This window comes from Oryctolagus cuniculus, chromosome 16 (genome assembly GCF_964237555.1).
Source record: "Oryctolagus cuniculus chromosome 16, mOryCun1.1, whole genome shotgun sequence".
Taxonomy (NCBI): domain Eukaryota; kingdom Metazoa; phylum Chordata; class Mammalia; order Lagomorpha; family Leporidae; genus Oryctolagus; species Oryctolagus cuniculus.
The window spans coordinates 64,780,265-64,804,626 of NC_091447.1; the positions used below are offsets into that span (position 1 = coordinate 64,780,265).

General features: G+C 61.9%; 2 protein-coding genes across 10 annotated transcripts in view; one reads left to right on the forward strand and one right to left on the reverse strand.

Moving 5' to 3' along the window:
* Nucleotides 1-2: 2 nt before the first annotated feature.
* Nucleotides 3-2,403, forward strand: KLF2 (KLF transcription factor 2). The gene is made up of 3 exons (XM_051835708.2): nt 3-162; nt 407-1,259; nt 1,684-2,403. The coding sequence occupies exons 1-3, from the start codon at nt 88-90 to the stop codon at nt 1,857-1,859; spliced, it is 1,104 nt and encodes a 367-aa protein (XP_051691668.1). The 5' UTR covers nt 3-87; the 3' UTR covers nt 1,860-2,403.
* Nucleotides 2,404-12,792: 10,389 nt separating this feature from the next.
* Nucleotides 12,793-24,362, reverse strand: part of EPS15L1 (epidermal growth factor receptor pathway substrate 15 like 1) — a 67,379-nt gene continuing 55,809 nt past the window's right edge. For 6 of the 9 annotated variants that reach the window (XR_011382882.1, XM_051835711.2, XM_051835710.2 and 3 more), the window contains 2 exons: nt 17,201-17,406; nt 12,793-13,195 (listed from right to left, as the gene is read on the reverse strand). Coding sequence is in view for 8 of the 9 variants with exons in the window: in XM_051835711.2 (XP_051691671.1) it covers nt 13,049-13,195; nt 17,201-17,406 (353 nt within the window). In the remaining variant the exon portion in view is untranslated. Of the gene's footprint in view, nt 13,196-16,929; nt 17,407-24,362 lie in introns of those variants that run through there. The other 3 variants (XM_051835714.2, XM_051835715.2, XM_051835716.2) reach the window with 3 other exon arrangements.

Here is a 24,362-nt window from a genome sequence, read left to right on the forward strand (position 1 = left end):
GCCTATAAGGCTTGGGCGGGCCCCGGCCGCGGCCCGCAGAGCCGTCCCCGCCCGCCCGCCCGCGTCCTCCCCGGTGGTCCCCCAGCCATGGCGCTGAGCGAGCCCATCCTGCCTTCTTTCTCCACTTTCGCCAGCCCGTGCCGTGAGCGCGGCCTGCAGGAGGTGAGGGCGGCGGGGCTCCGGGCAAGTAGACCGTGGGCGGCGGGGGAGGCCGAGCGCGCGGGCGGAGGCTGCGGGCTCCGCGGGTGACCGCAGGACGCGGGGATCGCGGGCGGCCGGCAGCGACCACCTCCCCACAAACACCCACCCAACCCCTGCCCGAGGCCCCGCCGAGCCGGCAAGCGCGCGCGCGCGCGTGCGTGCACGCCAGCTCACACCCGCGTGCCCTCGCTCTGTCGCCCCGCAGCGCTGGCCGCGCGCAGAGCCCGAGGCTGGCGGCGCCGACGACGACCTGAACAGCGTGCTGGACTTCATCCTGTCCATGGGCCTGGACGGCCTGGGAGCTGAGGCTGCCCCGGAGCCGCCGCCGCCGCCGCCGCCGCCTGCGTTCTACTACCCGGAGCCTGGCGCGCCGCCGCCGCCGCCCTACGGCGCCCCCGCGGGCGGCCTGGTGTCCGAGCTGCTGCGACCCGAGCTGGACGCGCCCACGGGCCCCGCGCTGCACGGCCGCTTTCTGCTCGCGCCGCCCGGCCGGTTGGTCAAGGCCGAGCCGCCCGAAGTAGACGGCGGCGGCGGTGGTGGCGGCGGCGGCTACGGCTGCGCGCCCGGCCTGGCCCGCGGGCCGCGGGGTCTCAAGCGCGAGGGTGCCCCGGGCCCGGCGGCGGCGTGCATGCGGGGGCCCGGGGGCCGCCCCCCGCCGCCGCCGCTGCCGCCGCCGCCGGACACGCCGCCGCTCAGCCCCGACGGCCCCGCGCGCCTGCCCGCGCCCGGCCCGCGCGCCCCGTTCCCGCCACCTTTTGGGGGCCCCGGCTTCGGCGCCCCCGGCCCGGGTCTGCACTACGCGCCGCCCGCGCCCGCCGCCTTCGGTCTCTTCGACGACGCGGCCGCCGCCGCAGCAGCCCTGGGGCTGGCACCGCCCGCCGCCCGCGGTCTCCTTACTCCACCCGCGTCCCCGCTGGAGCTCCTGGAGGCCAAGCCCAAGCGCGGCCGCCGCTCCTGGCCCCGCAAGCGCACCGCCACGCACACCTGCAGCTACGCGGGCTGCGGCAAGACCTACACCAAGAGCTCGCACCTCAAGGCGCACCTGCGCACGCACACAGGTGGGCGGCGCTGGAGGAGCGGGGCTAGGGCGCGCGCGCGCGCGCGCGCGGAGCCGGTTAGGAACCCTCTGGGGGGCGTGGCTCGGGCGGCTGGGGAGGGGGCGCGCGCTCAGGAGCGCGTGCCGGGGCGCAGAGCGTGGCCGCTGACCGCGCTGGTTGGGGGGGCTGTCTCAGAATCGGGGCGCACCGCTTGGGAATCGGGCGCTGAGGGCCCGTGGGGGCGTGGCTCGGGGCTTTGGGGCCACTTAGGGAGAAGGGACGGGACGTTTCAGAGGGGGCGTTGATTGGAATCTCGGGGGCGGGCTCCAGCGCGCCCTGGGGACCCCTGGAGGCGAGGATGCGGGTGCCTAGGATCCTTTAAGGGGCTCCGAAGTGCAGGGCGGAGCGCGGGAGGGAAACTGAGGCCGCCCCGTTGTCCCCGCAGGCGAGAAGCCCTATCACTGCACGTGGGACGGCTGTGGCTGGAAGTTCGCGCGCTCGGACGAGCTGACCCGCCACTACCGCAAGCACACGGGCCACCGGCCCTTCCAGTGCCACCTGTGCGACCGCGCCTTCTCGCGCTCCGACCACCTGGCGCTGCACATGAAGCGACACCTGTAGCCCCGGGGCTGCGCGCGCTCGGCCAGGGCGGGACCCACGCGCCGGGCACGGCCCCCAGCCCTCCCCGCCCCCACCCTCCACTGGGACTTGGTATTTATTGGACCCCGAGGACCCGAGCCGGACACCGCGTGGCCACGGAAAGGGGCTGCCCTCCCCGCCCCCACCTTGGACCGCCACGACCACGACGCCGCCACCGCTCTGGCCCTCACCGAGGACTTGAAGGCCCGCTGGGCGAAGACGCGACCCTCCTTCTGGACGAGTTTTGGTTTCAAAATGGTGCAATACGTGAAGTGGCGGCCGCCTCCCCCTCCCCCGCTCGGCTCGACACTAGGAGGCCCCCCCCCACGACAGGCGGCCCCCGTTTGTACTGTCCATTTTCTATACATAGATATATATATATATATAATATTGTACAGAGTGACTGTGACATATTGTAAATAGCCGAGACAGGTGGCCGTTTGGGCACCCGATTCTTTTTTTATGACTTTTGCTGTGTTTTGTGTTTTTTTAATTAAAAAAAGTTTTGCATCTTTTTGGAAAAAAAGAATCAGCGTTGGTCTGGCTGCTTGGCAGCTAGGGGCGGGGGGGGGGCACTTGTGGCAGGGGTTGGGGGCGTGGGGGGAGGAGAGGCTTCATGGAGGGCTTCCTGGTAGAGGCAGCTGGGGGGGGGGGGGAGTCGGGCCCAGAGCCAGCAGCACCCAGCTGCCAGGAATCTGCGGGTTTTTCCTATAAATTTAAACACTGCATTTTGGGACTGGCCAGAGGGTTAATTTAAGGTTGTCCCTGGAGCCATAAATTGCCTCCTTCCCCACCCCAGCACGGGGAAAAGTGGTCCCAACTGACGTGGCCTTCTGAGCCCAAAAAAAGCCTCACCTCTTTCTGGAAGGTTTTAGCCAAACTTCTGGCGTGTGTGTGTGTGTGTGTGTGTGTGTGTGTCGGGGGCGTGGGGCGTAAAGTGCTGTTTTCTGCCCTGCCCAACCGTCCTGGAGTCCCCGTCTGGGGCCACCTTGTTCTTAAGGGGAGGGGAAAAAACTGGAGCCCCCTGTTCCAGAGTGGAAGACGGGGCCCAGAGCCGGAGCTCCACGGGGCCGGGCTGCTCCCTGGGGCTTCCCTGAGCCCTAGGAGGGGGCACTGGAGGGTGCAGAGGCTCAGGGCAGACAGTGCAGCCCCTGCCTCGGTGGCCAGTCCCAGGGGAGCCCCCCCAGCCCCCTCAGTGGGGCCGGCAGGTGCGTCTCTCCCGGGCAGGATCAGCGCCTTCCCCCTTCTCAGAGGCGCTGGGTCACCATGGCCACCAACCATTGCACAACCTGTTTCCCAGAAAGTGAAAACAGCCCAGAGGCTGCACACTCGCCCGTGTGTTCTTTTTCTTTCTCTTTTTTTTTTTTTTTTTGACTCTCACCCCTGCTGTTGCAACAGAGCCAGGGGATTCCTCCTTCCCCTCCCACCACCCGCCCCAGCCTTCCTCGCCCCACTCCCACTCCCACAACCGCAGCCCGGCAGCCCTGGAAACAGCTGAGAGCGCTTTAGCAATCCACGAAAAAAGCAGAAACGGGGGGTGATGGTGTGAGCCCCGGCGCTTCCGCCAGCCACCAAGGCTGTGTTTTTGAAGCGTGCTTTCTGCTGTGTGCACGAACCGGTTTGTAGCACAGAGCGGGGGTGGGGTGGGGTGGGGTGGGGGCTCGACCTGGGGAAGTGGCTGAGGCTTGCTGAGAGTACCCCGGGAGGAGAAAAAGGAAAAAAAAAAAAGACTCATGGAGGTTTTAACTATTTCTATGCTTCCCTGGCAAGTTCAAGTTTGCAGGTTGGGAGTGCGGTGTGTGTGTGTGTGGGGGGGGGGTGGTTCAACCTGTGAAGTGTCTGTTTTCTGAGGGCCCTCTCCAGTGGGTGGAATGCAAAGTGTGGCTCATCAAACACAAAGTGTCACCTGTCAAACACACACCAAGTATCACTCGTCAAACATATACAAAGTATCACTCGTCAAACACAAAGTGTCACCCATCAAACAAAGTGTCAGTCATTAAACACAAAGTGTCAGGCATCTGGCCTTCTTGGCATCCGGAATTCAAAGATCATTTTATTTGGGTGCAAAGGAAAAAAAAAATCCACGCGTAATTAGGAGCCTTTGAAAAGTTCAGGACATGCCCAGCATAAAACAAAACAAGACAAAAACCCACGTATGGATTTTTTTTTTTTTAATGTTCCCGCAGCCAAACAAGTTGATGTTTTTGCTCATTTTCCCAGGATGCCTTTTGAAGCCCTGGCTCCTGGTCTCTGACGCGGGGCTCAGGCAGCGCTGGCTCAGGCTGAGTCATCTAGAAATACCTGTCACTGGGGAGCCTTTTTTTTTTTTTTTTTCTGAAAGCAAAATGCCACCATTTATCAAACAGCGTTGGAATCAACAACAGGGGGTGGCCACGGCCACCAGGGCTGCTCCAGCCCCGCCACCCGGAGACCAATGCCACCCCGAGTGGCAGAGTGGTGCTGAGTTAAAAAAAAAATGGAAAATAAGCTGCTTTTGATCTTAAAAGATCACCATTGTTTTTTCCATGTTTTTCCATGAGATAGTCCCCTCCCCACCCCACTCCCTGCAATGGTGTTGTCTTTTTTCGTGGCTGTGTAATATTCCATTCAGCCATGGCAGGAGTTGCTATGCAAACAAACACGGCGCTGGCAGCCAGCTCTTGGCATCTGTAGGCTCAGCTGCCTGGGCACCGCGGACCAACTGCATCTGACCCGACGAGGTGCGGCCTCAGGAGCTGCCACCTCCAGGAGGGCGTGGAGGGCAGGTTCCGGGCACCTACAGATCTTTACAATCTTGGGAGACCGTGGAGTCGATGCATTGGGGATACTGAGTGTACCAGGCACACACACACGCGTGCACACATGCATACACATGCATAGACCCCACAAGGGCCTATCAAAACACGTGAGCACAGATGCCATCCAAAGGTAACTTGATTTCGATGCAACAGAATTGCAAGCACCCATTCCATAGAGGACCTTCCTCATGTTCCTTGGGGGAAACAGCAAACAAGAAAACCCGGCGTGGATTGAAAACAAAACAAAATCAACGTTCTGGCGCCCAAGCTCACCCTTTAAGCTTGCATTTTCCAGGAAGCAAATCGCCTCTCACTGTGTGTGTGCTGCCCTCCCTGGGTCCCCATGGGGGCGAGGGGTCCCGAGGCTCGGGGAGGGGGCTGGGGGGAGGGGCGTGGGAGGTGCATTTCTGCCAGGCGCTCCCTGTGCACCCCGGCAGGTGCACCCCGGCAGGCGATGTGAGGCAGGAGGGGGGGAGGCGCCTTGTCAGAGGGCAGAGTTGTCCACAGGGCCCCGTGACACCCTGAGTGATGGTCACCTGTGCCCAGGTGGGGACAGCAGGTGCCAGGCCAGGGCGATTCCCCTCCCCACCCCCCACACCAGCTCTGCTCACCCCCAGGGAAGGGGGAGTCCCGTCCCTGGCCTCCCCCACTCCCCGCCTCGGGGCCAGAGGCACTGTCCTCCCAGAAGTCACCCCCAGGTCCCTGCTAAGACAAAACCGTTCGTGCCCAGAGGGACCCTGGGCCAGAGCTGCCCGGTGGCTTTGCCCGAGCCTGAGTTTCCCAGGCAGAGGAATGGGGGTGCTGCAGGGGGGACGGAAGAACAGGGTGAGGCCCAGCTCTGGGTGTGGCTGACGCTGTGGCCATGCGCTGGTGTGTGTGTGTCTCTGTCTCTCTCCCTCTCCCCCCCCCCTGTCTTTCAATCCTTCTCAGTCTCATTCCTTCCTTCCTCCACTCACTCAGCTGTCACTCTGACACCTCGACGCCAGCTGAAGTGACTCGGAAGTGACTCAGCTTCCAACCTCTGCCTGGAGTCAGCGCCGAAACTCTCGCCGTGTGACTAAGCCGGTGTGCACAGCGCCCTCCCCCCGCCCCCCACCCCGCAGACTTGAACTTGGATGTTGGGGTATCCTCAGCGAGATCCACTCTTCTGACTCCCTCCCCCTGCCCCCCACAGGAGCCCGGCTGCAAAGGGGAAGAGTCAGCAGGTGGTGGAGTCGGGACTCGAACCCAGGTCTGCCCAGCCCCAGTGCCTCCCCGTGCCTAGAAACACGGAATCCCACAAGCTGGGCCCATTTGCCTCCTCCACACCCGTGATCTGGGGGTTCCTGGGAACCCTGTCCGCTTTGCACCCCCCAGGAAGCCCATTTTTCTGGAAAAGTCTAGAATGGGAGGGTCACAGAGGAGACCTGGGAGGGGAGCAGCCCCTTAGGAAACAAACAGGGCTCCACTGTAGGACTGTGGAGGGCACACGGGCACTGGAATTGATCCTGGAATTCGGGGCCACCCCCTACACGGCCCCCAGAGCCCACAATCCTGGGGCTCCTGTTTGGTGAAGTTTCCCGATCGCTCGCCTCTGGGCCTTTGCACGGCCCACATCCTCCCACATATTGACTGAGTTCCCCCACGGGAAGCGGTGCATCTGCCGGCCCCTGCCTTTTGGGGTCCCCTCTGTCCATGCGGGCAGCAGTGGTGGCCTAGAGGAACTAGGGAGCCATGGAAGCAGTCAGGCTTCACACCTTGCCTTTCAGGGCACAGCTGTGGCTCCTCCTGTGAGGAAGGGTCCCTGAGCCCCCAGTGCCTTTCTCCTGGTTCTCAGCATGGTGGGGGCAGAGGCAGCAGCCCCTGGCTGGCGCTGACCAGGAGAGACCGGGGCCAGAAGCCGAGCTCGGGCTGCTGGCAGTCAGGGGCGCTGCCCTCACTGGGCCCCGGGGAGGGCGGGCCCCGGGCTCTGCCCCCAGCCCCTCCCATCACCTGTTTCCTTTCCTTTATTGTGGTTCGATACACAGAACCCAGCCCTTCCCGAAGCCTGGGGTGCGCACACGTGCCTGTGCAACCCTCACTCCTCTCACCTCCCCAGATGGAACCCCTGAAACAGCCCCTGGCACTGCCCCACCGCCCCCGCCCCCCATTCTCCATGGACCCGACGACTCCAGGGACCCCATGGAAGTGGGGCTCCAGTATTTCAACTCAGTATAGGTCCTCAGGGTTCATGAGAGCTTTAGCAGATGTCAGCATCCCTTTCCTTTTCATTTTTCAATTTCTTCTTCTTTCATTTGTTAGAGAGAGAAGTCTTCCATCTGCGGGTTCACTCCCCAAAGGCTCACAACAGCCAGGGCTGGGCCAGGCTGAGCCAGGAGCTGCATCCGGGTCTCCCACGTGGGTGCGGGGGGCCAGGGACTTGGGCCGCCACCTGCTGCCTCCCAGGCGCGTTAGCAGGAAGCTGGATGGGAAGTGGAGCAGCTGGAACTCGAACCAGGGACTCCTGATACAGGATGCGGCGCGGCAGGCAGTGGCCTAGACCACTGCCGCCATCTCTGCTTGTGCAGCTCACAGCCGCCGCCCCAGGCCTCGCACCCGCAAAGCCCTGCCAGGGTTCCGATACCCGGATTCACCCGAGTGGCTTCCGGCTCTGCCCGGGGCCTCTTCGGTGCCATGGAGGTGACAGCTCGGGCTGCAGCTCCCACGGCTAGCAGCCTAGATTCTCGAGGGGTGCCCGGAAATGGGGGTTTTGCAGCAGCCTGAGCCTGGTGAGGGCCTGGACGGGTCTGCGGGCAAGGTGCTGCTTGACGCCCGGCCCGCCCAGCCTGGAGCTGCTCAGAGCGGGCCGCTCCCTGCACGTTGGCGTTGGTGGGCGCCGATGCTACAGCATCTGCGCCTGCACTGGGAACCCCTTCACACACACAGACTCCAGCCAGAGCCTCCTGCACCCCAACCCGTGCAAATCCCCACGAGAGCCTGGGCTGGGCACCTGCCAAGGGGCTCGGCTTGGTAGGGACTGGCTCGGTTCTAACAGAACAACGTGAACAGAACATTCTGTTGACAAACACTACACCCCTCCGCCAGCTTTTTTTTTTTTTAAGAGACAGACAGAGCTCCCAGCCACTGCTTAACTCCCCGAATGCCTCCCCCCAACCCCAAATAACCAGAACTGAGCCAGGAGCTCCATTTGGGGTCTCCCACACGGGCAGCAGAGACCCAAGTACTGAGCCATCATGGCTGCCTCCCGGGGTGCGCATGCGCAGGGAGCTGGCCTAGGAAGTGGAGCTGGGACTCGCACCCACGCCCTCTGACATGGATGCAGGAGTGACAGCGAGAGAGAGAGAGAGAGAGAGAGAGAGAGAGAGAGAGAGAGAGAGGTCTTCCATCCACCGCTTCACTCCCCAGACAGCCACCACGGCCTGGGTCCAGGTGTCCCATGGAGGTGCAGGGGCCCAAACATGTGGGCCATCTACTACTGCTTTCCCAGGTGCATTAGCGGGGAGCTGGGTCAGAAGTGGAGCAGCCAGGACTCGAACTGGTGCCCATATGGGATGCTGGCATCGCAGGTGGCAGCTTATCCTGCTGTGCCCCTCCCCCGCCCCAGGCGGCAGCCCCTCAACCACTGTTTCAAACGCCTCCCAGTCCCACACCTTCCCCCAGGCTGTTCCCCACACCAGGAACCCTTCCTGGGTGTCCATGGGCAAATCCCAGGACAACCCCTGAGCCCAGCACCTCCTCTGGGAAGTCTGCCCTGACTCCCACCAGCATGGGGGCCTCAGAGCTGCTGCCCATGTCCCCTCCTTAGTGGCCCCGGGGGGACCTGGCTGAGGACACCCAGCACTGAAAGTGGCACAGCTCTCCTCTGCCATACTCAGGACCCAAGGTGTCAAGGGTGGGATGTGGCCCAGGGGTTAGGGCCCAGGTTCAAGCCCCAGCTCCCTGCACACGCGCACCCTGGGAGGCAGCAGTGACGGCCCGAGTGCCTGGGCCCCTGCCACCCCCGTGGGAGACCCGGATGGAGCTCCTGGCTCCTGGCTTTGGCCTGGCCCAGCCCCATTTGCTGCAGGAGGAGGGAACCAGCAGATGGTAGGGGTGTGGGGGAAGGTCTCTACCTAACTAGCTATCTCCCAAACAAATACTTTTTAAAGCTTTAATTTAAAAATTCACGGAGTGGGACAATTTCCAGACCCCAAGGTAATGCTGAGTGGAGTGTGCAGTGTAGACAGGATTCGGAGTCCAGCAGCCCTGGGCATCTCTGAGCCAGTGCCCTGGGCGGTGAGCACAGCCCCTAGGTGCCCACGGCGGGGCGCCCAGCACCTGCCCTTCCCCCCTCCCTCCCAGCCTGGGCCACACACACACACACACACACACACACACACACACACGTGTGCGCGGCTCCCAGCTGTCGCCCCCATCCAGGAAATGGTTCTCCCCCACCTGGATGCAGACCGAGCGCCTGGAGGTTCCTCCTCGTGTGTGTGACCCCCCAGTCACCCTCTCTGCTGTTGCCTTTAACCTTGACCCCAGGTTGGCCTTTTGGGGACTGTCCCAAGCCGGGAAAGACTCACTGCACGGCCACAGCTTGCTCTGCAGCCGCAGGGGCTTCTGGGAGATTCCACAACGGCCCGGCCCACCCCACCCCCCGCTCACCTGTCACATCCCGGACCTGCAGGACCCAATTCTCCCTGTTCCTGGTGTTTCCGTTGAACCCCAAACCTCAAAACACATCCTGAGCTGTCATTGCCTCGTCGCGGCCCCGGGGCAGCCTGGGCCACCTTGCTGGGCGCTGCTGGCTTCGTTCTGAGTCACTCTGAGGTTTGCTGAGGGAAGGGTTTCTCATCTCTGGAGCTGGGGGCCGTTCCGCGCAGCGCGGCGGCTCCCACTGGCTCTGGCTGCCGCGGTGCCGGGCACTGGGGACCCTCTGTGGCCTGGGGATCTGGGAGCCTGGGCACTCGGGGAGGGCACACGAGCTGGGGGCCCAGCAGCAGCCGGAGCCCAGGTCTCCTCCCTGGTGCTCAGGGAGGCAGGGGGCCGCCTGAGAGAATTTCCTCTGATAATTCAAACTGAGAGCGCTCAGTCTACTTCATTCTGATTTTTTAATTAATTACTTTGAGAGAGTGACAGCTTCCATCTGCAGGCCAGGTAGAAGCCAGCAGCCTGGAGCTCCATCTGGGTCTCCCACACAGGTGCAGGGCCCAAGCACCTGGGCCATCCTCCACTGCTCTCCCAGGCCACAGCAGAGAGCTGGATGGGAAGTGGAGCAGCCGGGACTAGAACCTGTGCCCACAGGGGATGCCAGCACTGCAGGTGGCGGCTTAACCCAGCACATCCTGAGACACTGGCTGTGGCCCCCAGGGGAGACGCAGATGGACTCCAATGCCCTGCTCACGTGTACCCGGGGAGGCCGCAGGGAGGGCTCACGTACTCGGGTCCCTGCCACCTGTGTGGGAGACCCGGAAGGAGCCCCTGGCTCCTGGCTTCAGCCTGGCTCAGCCCTGGGTATCACAGGCATTTGGGGTGTGACCCAGCAAACAGGAGAGCTCTCGCTCTCGGTTACTCTGCCTTTCAAATAGATAAGTAAATAAAATAGGGGCCAGCACTGTGGTGTAGCGGGTAAAGCTGCCATCTGTGGCGCTGGCATCTCACATGGGCGCGGGTTCGAGTCCCGGCTGCTCCACTTCCCATCCAGCTCTCTGCTGTGGCCTGGGAAAGCAGTGGAAGATGGTCCAGGTCCTTGGACCCCTGCACCCGTGTGGGAAACCTGGACGGAGCTCCAGGCTCCCGGCTTTGGCCTGGCCCAGCCCTGGCCATTGCAGCCATTTGTTGGGAGTGAACCTTGGATGAAAGATCTCCCTCTCTCTCTTTCTAACTCCACATTTCAAATAACTCGACCTTGAAAAAGCTACACAGTGGCTTAATTTTTTAAAAAACTAAATAAATAAATAAAGACTCCGGGAATGTAAACAGTGGCCGGCGCAGACAAACCCACCTCGCGTCATCTCTGTGGGATAAACCCGTGATAAGCATCGCACGTCCGCTTCCTTGTGTATTTTTCCAGCCATGGCTGCTGATACACTTTGTACGGCTCCTAGGAACTTTTACGGGGGGGAAATTCAGAACCAAAGAAAAAACAAAACCAAACCAGACCAGAGTGTGTTCCACGAGAGTCAGGTCTGATAAGCGGTAGCAGTGTGCACTCATTCTTTCACCAGTGAGTTTCTTTGTTTTCCAGAAGCTTCCTGTACCAGGTTAAAAATAGCCCAGCGCCAGCGGCCCGGGATCAGGACGTCCCCACTCGGGAAAGGTGGCTTTGAAGATGTGACTTCGCTCACGCCCAGGACGGCACGGATGACCGGCCACCCTTGGCCACCGCGAGGGTCCCTCGGCGCCCTTGGGATTCTTAGCCTGGTTGCACCTGGAGCTCCCTGGAGGGCGGGACTTTGCCTGGCTGTGATGTCACTCACGATGACTCTGCAAATCTGCAAGCTGTCGCTTATCTCAAAGGGCTGACTCAGGCAAACCAAGGCGTTCAGGGCGCATGTGGTCAGGTGTCGCCTTTGGGGCGCTGGTTCCGGGAGAGAGAGAAACCTGGCCTCTGAGCCACGGGTACAGTCGGTTGTGGGGGTCTGCGGGGCGGGGGTGGGGTGGGGGCTGGTTCCAGGACAGGCGCCAAAATCACCGCCCCCCCCCCACCTGCTCAGGACCCTCCCGCGCTCAAACCTCCCGCAGACACGACGGCTTCTCGGGATGACTCAGAGCGCCCCGATGACAACGTCCTCGCTGAGAAACAGCTGGGACGCGTGCGGCGCAGGGAATCAGAGCGAGACAACGAAATCTGCACGTGGGGTCAGCCCCGACAGCACCTCTAGGCCGGAGGTGCCAATGGGGCAGCTGCGGACACACAGGCCCCCCCTGCCCTGCAGTGCTCACGGATAGAAAGATACCCTGGTGGGTGTTTTCAGGATTTATTTTATTTATTTAGAAGGAAGAGTTACAATGAGAGAGAGAGAGATCTAGCCACTGGTTCACTCCCCAAATGGCTACAATGTCAGAGCTGGGCAGATCGAAAGCCAGGAGCTCCATCCGGGTCTCCCACACAGGTGCAGGGCCCCAGCACTTGGGCCATCTTCCACTGCTCTCCCAGGTGCATTAGCGGGGAGCTGGATGGGAAGTGGAGCAGCTGGGACTCAACCCCCTGCCAAGTGCAGCCTGCTGCGCCAGCAGTGAGCTCACTGCCCAGCGCCACAGCCTGGCTGCCTCTTCCCTGAAATGCTTGGGACCCAAAATATCTTGGCTTTCGGGTTTGGGAATTATGTGGCTTATATGAGGGAAAACTGAGTTAAAAGATCAGATTATGGGGCTGGCACTGCATCCCATATGGGCGCTGGTTCGAGTCCCGGCTGCTCCACTTCTGACCCAGCTCTCTGCTGTGGCCTGGGAAAGCAGTGGAGGATGCCCCAAGTCCTTGGGCCCCTGCACCAGAGTGGGAGACCCGGATGGAGCTCCTGGCTCCTGGCTTCAGATTGGCCTTGCTCTGGCCATTGCGGCCAACTGGGGAGTGAACCAGTGGATGGAAGATCTCTCTCTCTCTCTCTGCCACTCTGCCTTTCAAATAAATAAATAAATAATTTTTTTTAATAAAAGATAAGCTCATTTTCGTGCAAAACAATTCTGGAATTCATGCTAGCAGGGGGCCTTCAGGGAGCTCCAGGAATGGACGATGGGTGAATTTCAAGTTGTGTTTTTTCTGCAAACCGGTAGAACCATCTTCCCCCGCGGACAGAGCTCAGGGCTGGGAGCCGTCCAGCCACCGACGGCTGTCCAGGCGCCCCAGAGCCCCAGGGTCATCTTATTCCGTATTTGCCACGCACCTGTGCTTTCTGTTGCTTTGAGGTCGGATGTGGAACTTTCCATTCGTGACGTCGCCCAGTTGCGGCCGGGGGTTTCAGATGAGGGAGATTCCCGTGTCGGCAACACGTGGACGGGGCGGGGAGTGTGCAACCTGGAACATTTGCGGCTTGGGAGTCAAGAATCCTGGGTTACGATGGGAACGTCCCCCCCCCCCCCCGCCCCGCGCGTTTTCACCCACGCACGCACGCAGCACGCACGCACGCCTGACTACATCAAGGAAGGTGTTTCTTGCGTTTTGTATTAAAATATTTTATATTAATCATTCAAACTTCATTTTATACAACGAATGCATACATCGCCGGGGGGGGGGGTCTCACTGATGCGGGGGCGGGGTGGGGGGGCCTGGTCTGCAGCTAGGGAGTGGGGAGGGGGCGGGGAGGCTCCATCCATCCGCCGTGCGCACTTGCTGGGAGGAAGCCCGCCGGACAGGCGGCCCGCAGAGGCGGCAGAGGGGTCTCGGGCTGTCCCCGGGGCAGCGTCCTAGGCGGCCGGCATGTCGGCCTTGCTCAGCGCTATGGCCAGCTCCAGGTCCTCCTGCTCCTGCCGCCGCAGCCGCGCCAGCCGCTCCTGCTCGGCCTTCTCGCTCTCCCGCTTGGCCCAGGCCAGCTGCTGCTCCTCATTGCCAAACTGCAAGAAAACACGGAGCGTGGGTTACGGGGCCCTGCGGCTGTCGCCTGGGCTCGCGGGAGGCCGTCGGGGGCGCCGGGGTGGGGGTGGTGACAGAGCGGGCAAGGGGGACTTGGGGGGGCGCACAGCCCCACCAGGCACCAGGCGGAGTGGGAGGCAGCAGGGACTGGGGACCCAAAGCACCGCACCCTGAGAAGCCACCGTCCCCTGGGGGGGGAGCGGGAGGAAGGGCGAGGAGGAGGTGGGGGAGGGGGATGCCAGCGCCAAGCCCCAGCCCCAGCCTCTCAGAGCCCCAAAGCCCATCCATCAGTTGGGCACAAAGCAAGCTCCGGGACCCGGAGCACACACGGAAGCCCTGGCGTTGGCATCGGAATTTTTCAGTCTGGGAAGTTTTTACTCGTGGCTATTTTTCTGAACTATTCGGTCTTGACAACAGAGGAGAAAAACCACCCTGGTCCAGAGCTGGTTGACCCCACACCGCTGCGAATCCCTGAGTTGTGGCCGGAGCAGCCACGTCCCACCTGTTCCTCCGGCAGCCTGGAGCCCCACCCATCCACCCCGTCCAGGGGCGGGATGGTGGCCCTGAGCCCAGGGACACCTCTGGCTGGCTCTCCGCTAAAGGCCTAGAGGACCCATGGGCGGCTCCCAGGACAGACGCGCTAACAAGGTAGGGAAGGGTGCACACAGCACCCGTCTCAGACACAGAGCATGGCGTCCCTCATTCAGCTGGGGACACTGGGGTGGGGTGGGGGAGGCCCTTATACACAAGCTGCGCCCAGGGCCTGGGCCCGGTGCCCAACCTTGGGGCCACGGGGTGGGGTGGGGTCTTCCCGTCCAGACCTCTGCAAGGGGCTTGGGGGCCCCCGTGGGGGAAGACAAGACTTCCCTTTGGGGAGCACTCCATGGTGGGGGGGGAAGGGTGACCAGCTTGGTGGCTGGTGGGGGGTGAGGGGTGACAGATGGCGGGCTGTGCCAGGTGTGGCTGACGCGGTGGTGAGGCGACAGCCGGGCCCGCGGGGACTTGCCCTCTGCCAGCCCACAGCCCACGGAGGCTGCCTGAACCTGCTTCAAAGCAAAGCCCGGAGTGGCCTCGGCTCGCTGGACCCAAGTCCCGGTGGCCCCAGCGGCCCCGGCCTCTACTTCCAGCTGAACGTGCTGGCGGGGAAGACCCAGGCGCCTTCAGAGTCCTGGGTTCGAGGCCGGCGCGGGAATCCCGTGCGGAGACTTGCAGTAGGTAGGCTGGGTCGGCGTGGCAGCAGGGACAAGCTTGGGCCGTCTCTCCATCGAGGACCAGGGCCTTTCCCAGCCCTGGGTGACCGCCTTCCGCTGGGCTCCCCAGTGGGGCGGTACCCGGCAAGGCAGTCTGGCGCCAGCGCTGGATTCCGCTTCCCTCTTGCACCATGGAGGGGCTGAGACAGCAGCGGCGACGGGGACACGCTGCCCTTCCCACGCTGTGGGGGGGCACTCAGGACAGTGGCTCTGTTTCCACGGCCTCTTACAAGTCCACGGTCGCCGGGGGTCCTCAATGGCAGCCCAGCAGCCTTAGCTCACAGTGGGAGCAGACCTGGTGGGCACGGCACGCCTCGCTCACTGGCCCACCCGGCCTGAACCGCATCCTTCCTGCCCATGCCGCTGGCACAGCTCAGCCGACGCGCTGCCCTTACTGTGGGCGCCCGGGGGTGGGGTGGGGTAGGGGCAGAGACCCTACAGACGCTACTTCCTAACAGACACAGTCGTCCGAGACAGCAACTGGAGACACGCCACGGAAAGCGACCAGCACAAAGAACCCAGGGATTGCAGATGCCAGCATCTCCGACCAGGCCCCTTGCACCGCCCCCTCCCCGCTCAGCACATCAGATCAGATGCCGGTCCACGGGGCAGGGGGCTCGGGCCTTTTCTGACTTAGTGCAAGTGTTTGTGATCCACTGCCCCACCCCCGCCCCGCCCCTTGAAGATAGCAGGGAGGGGGGAGATGCAGGACAGCTTAGCTGCAGCCCTGCGGGGGTGACCACAGCTCACAGCCACCCCGTGGCTTCCAGGAAATCAACTTCCCCATTGCAGACGTGGTGGAGAACGGGCCCCAAGCGTAAGGAAAAGGAAAAGCTACGGAGGCAGAGGCAAGCGTGCACGCATGTGTGAGGCTGCCACACGAGCCGCTGTGAATCATTCCGTGTTCATGGAAAACAAAACAAACAACCAGAAACGTTAGCCCAAAACTGCTCGCTTGAAACCTGGGGTGTTTCGAAAAAGAAATTTTTTTGGGGGGGTTCAAAAAAAAACCAAGTCCTTTCAAGGTAAGATCACAGGAAGCAGCTTCGCGTGCCAGGAAGCTAACAGTCATTTCTCCAAGCTGATTCCACTCGCCCGGCTCCCGCCGACCCAGACACGCGACCCTGGCCACGCCTGACAGCTCTGCTCTTCTCGTTGGTGTTTAAGTTTCCCACCAGGAAAGAAACCCAGTGCCCATCCAAGAGGTTCACTGGCTAAAGCGGGTTTTGTTCCTGGCTCTTACGACACAGCCGTGCACCCAACTAAGTGCAGTGGCGACAAGGTCACAGGTCCCCCAAGCCCAGGGCTGGATCAGGGTGTGTGCGCTGACACGCAGTGTCACCACGGATATCCTAGGAGTTGGAGGCTCTGCAAAGAAGACAGCTCACGTCTAAACGTGCATTGGGGGCCAGCGGGTAAAGCCGCCCACTGCCAGTGCCCACATCCCAGATCCAGCTCCCTGCTGTGGCCTGGGAAAGCAGTGGGAAATGGCCCAAGTGCTTGGGCCCCTGCACCACGTGGGAGACCCGGATGAAGCTTCTGGCTTCAGCCTGGCCCAGCCCCGGTCATTGCGGCCATTTGGGGTGTGACCCAGTGGAAGATTTCTCTGTCTCCCTTCCCACCCCCTCTGCCTTTCAAATAAATTTTAAAAAATCTTTAAAAAAGAAAGAAATGATGGAGTCAGGATTAAGGGGCCACCTGGTACCCCTGCGCACCATATGGGAGTGTCAGCTTCAAGCCCTGGCTACTCAGTGAATCCCATCCAGCTCCTGGCCGATGCACAGCCCGGGAGGCAGCAGGTGACAGCCCAAGTGGCTGGGGCCCAGCCAGCCACGTGGGGGGACCCGGCTGGAGCTCCTGGCTTCATCCTGGCCCAGCCCTGGTTGTTGTGGGCATTGGGGGACTAACCCAGCGGTGCAAGCTCTCTCTCCATCACTCCTTCAAATACATTTGAAAACAGGGTGGGGGGACACGCACACCTGGCACAGCGAGCCCGGGAGGCCAGCAGCGGCGGCTCTCAGAGCAGGAGAACCGGGCGTGCGGAAGAGGGTGGCCTTGTCCAGCTGCAAGTCCCCGTCCCGCCCCCCACGCGGACGACAAAGCCAGACTTGGGCGCAACTTCTGCAAAGGCGCTCCTCTCGCTACGCGGCTCTTCCCGGCTTGTTGTTGCTTGTTTGCTTTCGGCAGAAGAGGAAGGCGTTCCGAGCACTTGTTCTAGATTAGATATCTTTCGCCACTGTTGCTGGTCATTGCAATCAAGGAGGGTTTCGTCGCTGTGCACAAATCCAGCGGTCCTTCCCCGGGCCGGTGGGGGCGGGGCGCAGGGCAGCCAGCGGTGCGGCCGACTTGGTTGCATCCTTCGGCAGTGCTGGACATCCTGGCCTCCGGGCGGGATCGGAGCACGCACCGGCCCCTCGCACGCGTGCAGCCGCGAGAAAACACTGCCCTTTGCCATACGCCCACACTGCGGCTTTTTTCTTTTCTTTTTTTTTTTTATTGCAAAACCTTTCCTTACACAAGTGGCAGGTACAGAATAAATAACACGAGTGACAGCTCGCATGAGGAACGGAGAAGACGCGAATGAGCCGGGGGAGGAGTGCGGCTAGGGGTGAAGGGGGGTTGCCGTCGGAGAGGGACCAAAAAAAAAAAAAAAAACAAAAAACAAACAAACACGACCCCCAAGAAGCTGCAAGCGGAGGGCAGGAGGGGTGGCACGGAGGTGGGGGCTCAACTTACAGAACTGAAGTCTGCAAAGCCCGAGGAGGAGGCCTTGGGAGCCTTAGCTGCAGAGGAGGGGACAAACGGGTCTTTTCCACTAAACGGGTCCCCAAAGCCCTGCTTATTTTGGAACGGGTCGCCGCCGTCAGCCCCGAGTGGCTGGAACGGATCGGGGGCCTCGGGGAAGTCTGCAGAGCCGAGCTGGCTTACAGGTGTGCTTTTACCTGGAAAGTTCAGGAGAGAGGGAGAGAGAGAGAGACAAGAAGAGAAGAGAGAAAAAGGAGAAACAAAACAAAACAAAACAAAAAAGAAACACAAGTTACTCACAGCAGGCAGGCAGGAGCTGAGGGGCCTCTGCCTCTCCGGGGAGAGCGTGGGGTGTTGGGGGAGGATGGCGTGTGTTCCCGGGGGGCTTCCCAGGTTAAGAGCCACACGAGAAGACACACACACACAGTCACAAGCAAGCCGGTTAGTGGTACAGGCCCGGGACAGGAGGCGCGGCTCCGATATCACACAGCACAGTGCAGCACTGAGGGGGACACTCGCGGGGTACTTCCGAGCAGTCCCCAGCCCAGAGAAACACCAGGTGCGCAGGCTGAGGGACAGGCCAGCGACCCTGACCCGATCGTCACACAGGACTCAAAGGGCAGGGTTTGAGTGGGCGTTGGCCAAGCAGGCGACACCAGGCTGCCTGGATCCCAGTAAGGCACAGCTGGCCAGGGAGGCGGGAGAGAGGGGCTTCTGGCTGTGTGAGACAGAGTGCTGGAACATTCCACAAGGAACCAGAGATCTCCCGAGGCCGGCTTGGCCAGGGGAGGCCCCAGGTCCGCAGCTCCGCAGGCCAGGCTGACTGGATGCTCTAGCCGGACACGGCTTCGTCTGCCCGAGGGATGGCCACTCCCCCCGACCCGGCTCAGTGAGACTTGTCAGGGTTCCGATTCGGAGCTGTCCATGCCGGCTCTTGCGGCTTCAGAGTTAATGTTCACAAGGACACCCAGTGCTGCCTGCCACCAGGCACAGCTGACCTGGGACACCAGCCTTCCTTGTCCCAGCCCCAAGGCCTCCTCGACACCTGCCCCAGGGCTGGCCAGTCTCTGAGGGCCCCAGGATGTCCCTAGAGGCTCCAGGGTCACAGCCTGTGACCCGGGAATGCGGAGGCCATGGGGAGGGGGGACATCCTGCACCACTCTGCCCAGCGGGGAGACCTGGCACACAGCAGCCCCTCTTCCAGAAACACAGGTTTACCTGTTACTCAGCTTGGCAGTGCTGGGCCAGGTCCCAGCCCACATCTCGGCTTTGTTCACAGCCTGGGCGGCAGAGGAGTTAAGAGGCAGGGAACCTGCCAGGGGCTCTGTCGAAACCCTGACCCCTCCCCAGGATGGAATCAGTGCCGGGAGGCCGGGGGTGGGGGGGGCTCAATCCCGGGAACCTCAGGGGACTGCTCCCTCCCCCACCGTGGGAGCACAGTGCCCCCGCGTCCTTGACCCCAGTCTCTGTCCTGAGGACCTCACAGTGTCATCTTGCTGCAGGGCCGGAGGGCGGACCTCGGGCCCAGGCTCCAGTTACACTGCCAACCCACATGGACCAGGAAGGCAGGCGTGGGCCTCACACCACGTCAGTGAGCCAGGAGGCCCAGCGAGCAAGTGGCCATGGCAGGCAAAAGGGCTCACAGTGGGTCACTGTCCCCTGTGGCAGGAATGAATAAGGGGCCTCTCTCCGCGACACCGACTCCCTGGGGCGAGTCCTGGTCCTTGCCTCCTACCCACAATGCTCCTCCTGCCTCAAGCTCAGCCCACATCAGCGGCCGGCTGCAGAGCCGGGTGATCTGGGCCAGGGACACGGCCTCCCTGGCTCGTTCCAAGGCCACCTGCCGTGGCCAGGAGACAGAGGGGAGCCTGTCCCCTCCCCTGCCCTGCTCTGGGCAGGAAAGGGCTGGCACTTCTGCTGGGAGGGGTGGGGTGAGGCCTGCCGGACACCCTATAAACCCCAGCTGTCTTCCGAGCGCTGCAGGCAGCCAGGGACACCCCAGGGACTCCAGGGGGCAGAGGTGGGCAGGTAGCACCTCAAGCTCTCCCGGGTTCCTGGAAGCCCCTCCCCTGCTGGCTGCCTGCTCCCCCCCTCCCTGCCACCGGCAGCCAAACCCACAGGAGGCGAGGCCCTGGCTCTGCTGAGGTCTTTCCTGGGTTCCCGCAGCCCTGACAGGACGCCCCAGCCTCAGTCGGCACATCCCTGCCGCTGCCCGAGCAAGTGCCCATCCCACACAGCTCTGGGCTCAAATACCCCCTCGCTGGGGCCACTGGGCCACCCACCCCTGCCCACTGCCTTCACAGCCCTGGCCACACCCAGCTGTTAAGCCTCTCTCTCTCTGCACACACACCTGCCCCATGTAACCCCCACGAAGCAGAGCCCAAGCCCAAATGCGGGCGCTGTGCAGCACCCGGTGTGGCGGCCTGGAGCAAACTCACACGAGGTGACCAGGGCCCACCCTACTAGTGCCAGCGACTCAGACCAAATGCAAGAACCTGGGGTGTGGGGGCGGGGATGCAGGTATGGCTCAGGTCCTGCCCCCAAAACCCATGCAGGCACAGGGCAGGCACGGGGCGGCCCTGCCCAGCTCCTCCCAAAGCCACTCCCCCCTTGCACCGTCCACCGCTGTCCAGCTCAGCTGGCCCCTTGCCCCCACCCCCGGTTGGGGGGGTTGGTCTCCCCTCCCGAGTCCACGCCCACTGGCCTGTCGGCAGGCCCCAGGATCAGCCTGGTGAAGGCTTGGCCCTGCACGCAGAGGAGCCAGTGGTCGCCAGCCCGACTGGCTTCCAAGGAACAACACGCGGGGGGGGGGGGGGGGGGCAGAAGGGAAGAACAACCGGGGCGGGGGGGGGGAAGTGATGCTGACTGGCACCTGTGCCAGCAGGAAGACAAGCGCTCCTAGGGGACAGCTCCCTCCCCGCCCTCTGGCTTCTGGGAATGTCCTTATCCCATCACACATCTGCGCACACCTCCCTGCCCCACGCACACGGTGCCACACCACACTGGCCACCCCTGCTCGAGGGTACTTTTGTTTTTCCACTGTGTTTGGGGAGGGGTGGTTCAGGACGCAGCCTGCTGAGGTCTCTGTCGGGCAGCGATGATGATCAGAGACGAGAACCAAGCTCCCACCAAGTACTGGGCGCCTGGCCCTGCCTGGCCCTGCCGCGCACAAACGTTTTAGAGATTGCGACTGTTACTACGAAACCAGGGCGCTGAACTGCTCCTCTTGTTTTCAGAGAGGGTTAAAAAAAAAAAAAAAGAAAAAAGAAAAACGGCTTTTTCTCGGTTGTCTGTTTTCACAAAGACGCTCGGGCACGGGCGGTACGGGACCAGCCAGGGGCAGGGCTGCCGGGGTTCATGGTCAGGGTCAGCTCTGGTGCCTGGATCGGGGGTCCTGTGCAGAGAAGCCCAAGCCCTGGCTGTGTGTGGGGGTGGGGGACAGTCGGGGGAGGCTGCGCTCCGCCCAAACTCCCCACTCCTCACGCCCGCTTATTTTTAGCCGTGCTCTCTCAACATTCTGGGGCTAGTTCCTGCTTTTATGTAACCACTTCTGCTAGCTCCCTCAATCGGGCTCCTCTGAGGTGCAGCTTATCTCGAACGTGCCGAAGTGACTTCCATCTGCCCTTGGGTCCCCCAAAGCAACCACACAGGGGGGTGGGGGTGGCAGTGTTTGGCTTGTTCAAAGCTCCCAGCAAAATAAGCGAGGGGAGCTACTTATTACTGGGGTGTGTTTCAGATAAGAGGCCAGACCCCGTGCCCCCTGGCACCCACCTGCTTTGGTACCCGTGTCCCTCCCAGCTCATTCCTGGATATCAGTCGCATTAGCACGGGGACCAGTGAATGCAGACCAGGAGATTAAAGAGCCCCCTGGGTGGGAGGGTGGGGGGTGCTGCTGTGCCACCCCCCTGCGCCCCTCCCCACTGCTCACCGACAGGACCAGAGGAATACAAGATTGAAGGCAAAATAGGACTTATTTTCAAACCACAGCAGTTTCAACAGTTACCCAAGCGGTACACCGAAACCGCACACAAGACTGACTTTAGCAGAAAACAGTAAGAACCGAATGGTTTACCACAGCGTGTGCTGCTTAAAAAAAAAAGAAAAAAAAAAAAGCCGTGGTGGCCGGCCCCACCCTAGCGGAGAGATTTCGTTAATTGTCCTAAACGCTCTGCAGTTCTTCCAGGCCGCTGGTGCCCAGGATCAGCCGGCAGCCAGCGAAGCCTCCACGTGCTGCACCCTCCTGTCTTGCTTTTTAGGAAACTCTTCGTGCAGGGAGCCCGAGGGTCGGGATATGGCAAAACCAAACAAAACAGAACAGGGGGCATCGGATTTAAAAATAAAGAAACAAACAAAAAACCCCAGTGCAACACAAGTAGGCATCGCCTGCAAACTTGAACTCCAGGGAGAGAGCACCAGGCAACCTCGCTGGGGAGGGAGACTTCTCTCGTTTCAAGTTCTTTGCGTGGGAGGGGGCCACAGGTTGTGGGTGATGCAGGGTTCCCATAAAAATAATCTCAACACGCACGCACACACGGGACACGGCGGTTGTGTGCATGTCCCTTCAAAACCCTTGCTGGGTTCACTTTACACAGCTCAGGGCTGGGCTTGGCAAACACAGCTTCTGTAGATAAGAGAGAAATGCAAAACAAACAACCGTGGCCAGGGCAGCTGCCCACCTCAGCCATCGGCCACACGCTGGCCACTTCTCCTGGACAGGACAGCCACGCCACTGTCACCCCCCTGCAGCCTGCGAACAGGGCATGCCCACGGCAGCCGTCTCCAGCCCACACCATGCACGACGCCCATACAACTGCCAGGCTTGTTCGAGTCACACCTCCCACGAGTGCGCAGGGGACGCCAGGCCAGCACAGCTGTCCAGGCCAGCACCACAGGATGCCTTTACCACCAGCAAAAATGCTTCATAGGACGGAGACAGGAGAGGGAAAACAAAAACAGGTTGCCCGGGGCATGGCTTCCAAAATGCACCACTGCATGGGGACCCGCGCTGCAGAGCCAGCTGTTTGCAGCACATCCCAGCGTCACCCCCCAGCCCTGGCTCCAGTCCCAGGCCGGCGACACATGTAGGGCGGGCGATGGACTTGCAAGGCAGCCCGCAGCCCTGCCCGCGCCCTCCTGCAGATCAAAGCCGTGCCCCGCAGCACGGCCCCTGTGAGATAAACATCTGAGATCCCCATGATCGCGGCGGTGAGATTTTCCACCGAAAATATTTACCGGATTTCAAGAAAAATCGGCTGAGCGCGTTGAAGGGAACAGGATGAGGTTTAGTTGTGAGCAAACAGTGACTGTCCTGCACCTGCCAGGGACGCTGGGCTACCAAGATGGAGATGGCTGGTGTGGCCCCCGTGGAAAGGGCCACGAGGGGAGCAGCTTGGGGGGGACCTCAGGAGACAAGAACCGAGTGGAAGTGAGAAACATGGCCTCACCACAAGGGGCTCCTGTCTGCGCAGCAGGTGTTGGCATGGTTTACAAATGGATTTTCAGGTCACGAGCCAGGCTCCGCGGCAGGCATAACACAGACTCCAACTGGCTTTGTGATGGGTGCTCGGGACCCCATCTGCTTGAGTTGGGGGGGGGGGCTTGCTTATCCACAAGCGCCCCGGGTCTGCACCTGCTGCGAGCCTTGGGAACGCCAGTGCAGCCAGGAGGCCAGCCCTGCAGAGCACGGAAGGCCAGGGTCCCACATGCCGGGAGCGTGTGCAACGGGGAGCAGGGACTACGTGGCAGACTGCATGCAGGCACCGGTGCAGACGGCAATGGTAGGGGAGGGACATGAACCCAGGCAGGGGAGCTGGGCAGCTGTGTGCATCCCACCAGCAAGGCAGGGGCCTGCGTCCCTTCTGAGGGGTCTTCCTCTGCCCCCTCACCTGGCTGCAGGTGGACCCAGGGCCCTGGGCCCTCTCTGTCCACAGCTCAGGGGAGACGGGCAGCGCTGGGCCTGCACCCACCCTTGCCTGAGCCCTGAGCCTGGGCATTCGCACCCCGCTGAACTCCAGGTGACAACTGAGTCACATGACACCCACTCAATCTGCCCTGGTGGGGACGAGGAGGGTGGGTGTGTGCCTGGATAGGCAAATGCTTCTATTTTCAAACTTGGTTGATCTGCCAGAACAGAAGTCAGCCTGAGCAGCAACCTGCTGGCAGGCGGGCGAAACGTAAACTGGAGTGTGCGTGGGGGGGGGGGGGTGCGTGCGATGTGGCCTCGCCCCCACCCCCCGCAGAGCAGCCCTTCCACACGCGCGCTCCACAGGTGGCACCCAGCCCTGGGGCAGCATCTGCCACCTGCTGCCGTGACAACAGGGAGCAGACAGGGAAGGCGGGTCCCCCTCCATGGCTCCCGAGGCCCTGGAGATGGAGGAGCCGCCTGTCCCACCGGCAGGCTGCACACACCCACCCAGTTATCTCTCTGAGATCATCGTGGGAACGGAATTCAAGTAGTTAAGTTCAGGGCTGAGGTGCTAACCGCACGGCCTGAGGGGCGATGCCATTTTAAACGTGGGTCTTACACAGCAAACAGGAGGTTTCAGGGCTGCAGTGGGCAAACACTGGGGGACAGGTCATCGAGAGAGAACCCCGGTTTCGACCTCAGCCTCGAGCTTCGGGGCGGGCTGTGGGGTAGGGGACAGCAGCCAGGCGCACGAGGGAGTTGGCGTCATTTAGGAACCCGGGGCTTCCTCTATGACCTGGCCAGCACGATGCCCGCAGCAGCAAGAGACCTCGGCGACTAGAGGGGACTGGGATGCGAGGGGGCAATAGGTGTTCTCTCTGCTCTGAGAGGGCTGCTGGCATGGGACAGGACAGGACGCTGGCTCGGAGGCATCCCGTGCCGTCCGGATCGATCGTGCAGTGGGTGGTGAGACACCAGAATCGGGAGGTGAAAAGTTGTTAGCAGAATAAAATGATCACTGTCATTAGGCAGAGGTTAAAGGTTACCGGCTGGTTAGCTGGGGCCACTCGGGCGCTGCAGGAACCGCAAGGCAGGGCTGCGCCGGCAGGAAGCGGCAGGGTGGGGCCGGGTCGCAGGCTCCTACTATCACAGCGGGGCCCCAGGCCCAATCACTGACACCCACACAGCCGTTTCCTGCACTTGAAAAAAAAATCTGTTTCTCTCTTTGCAAATCAACAACTTTTACCT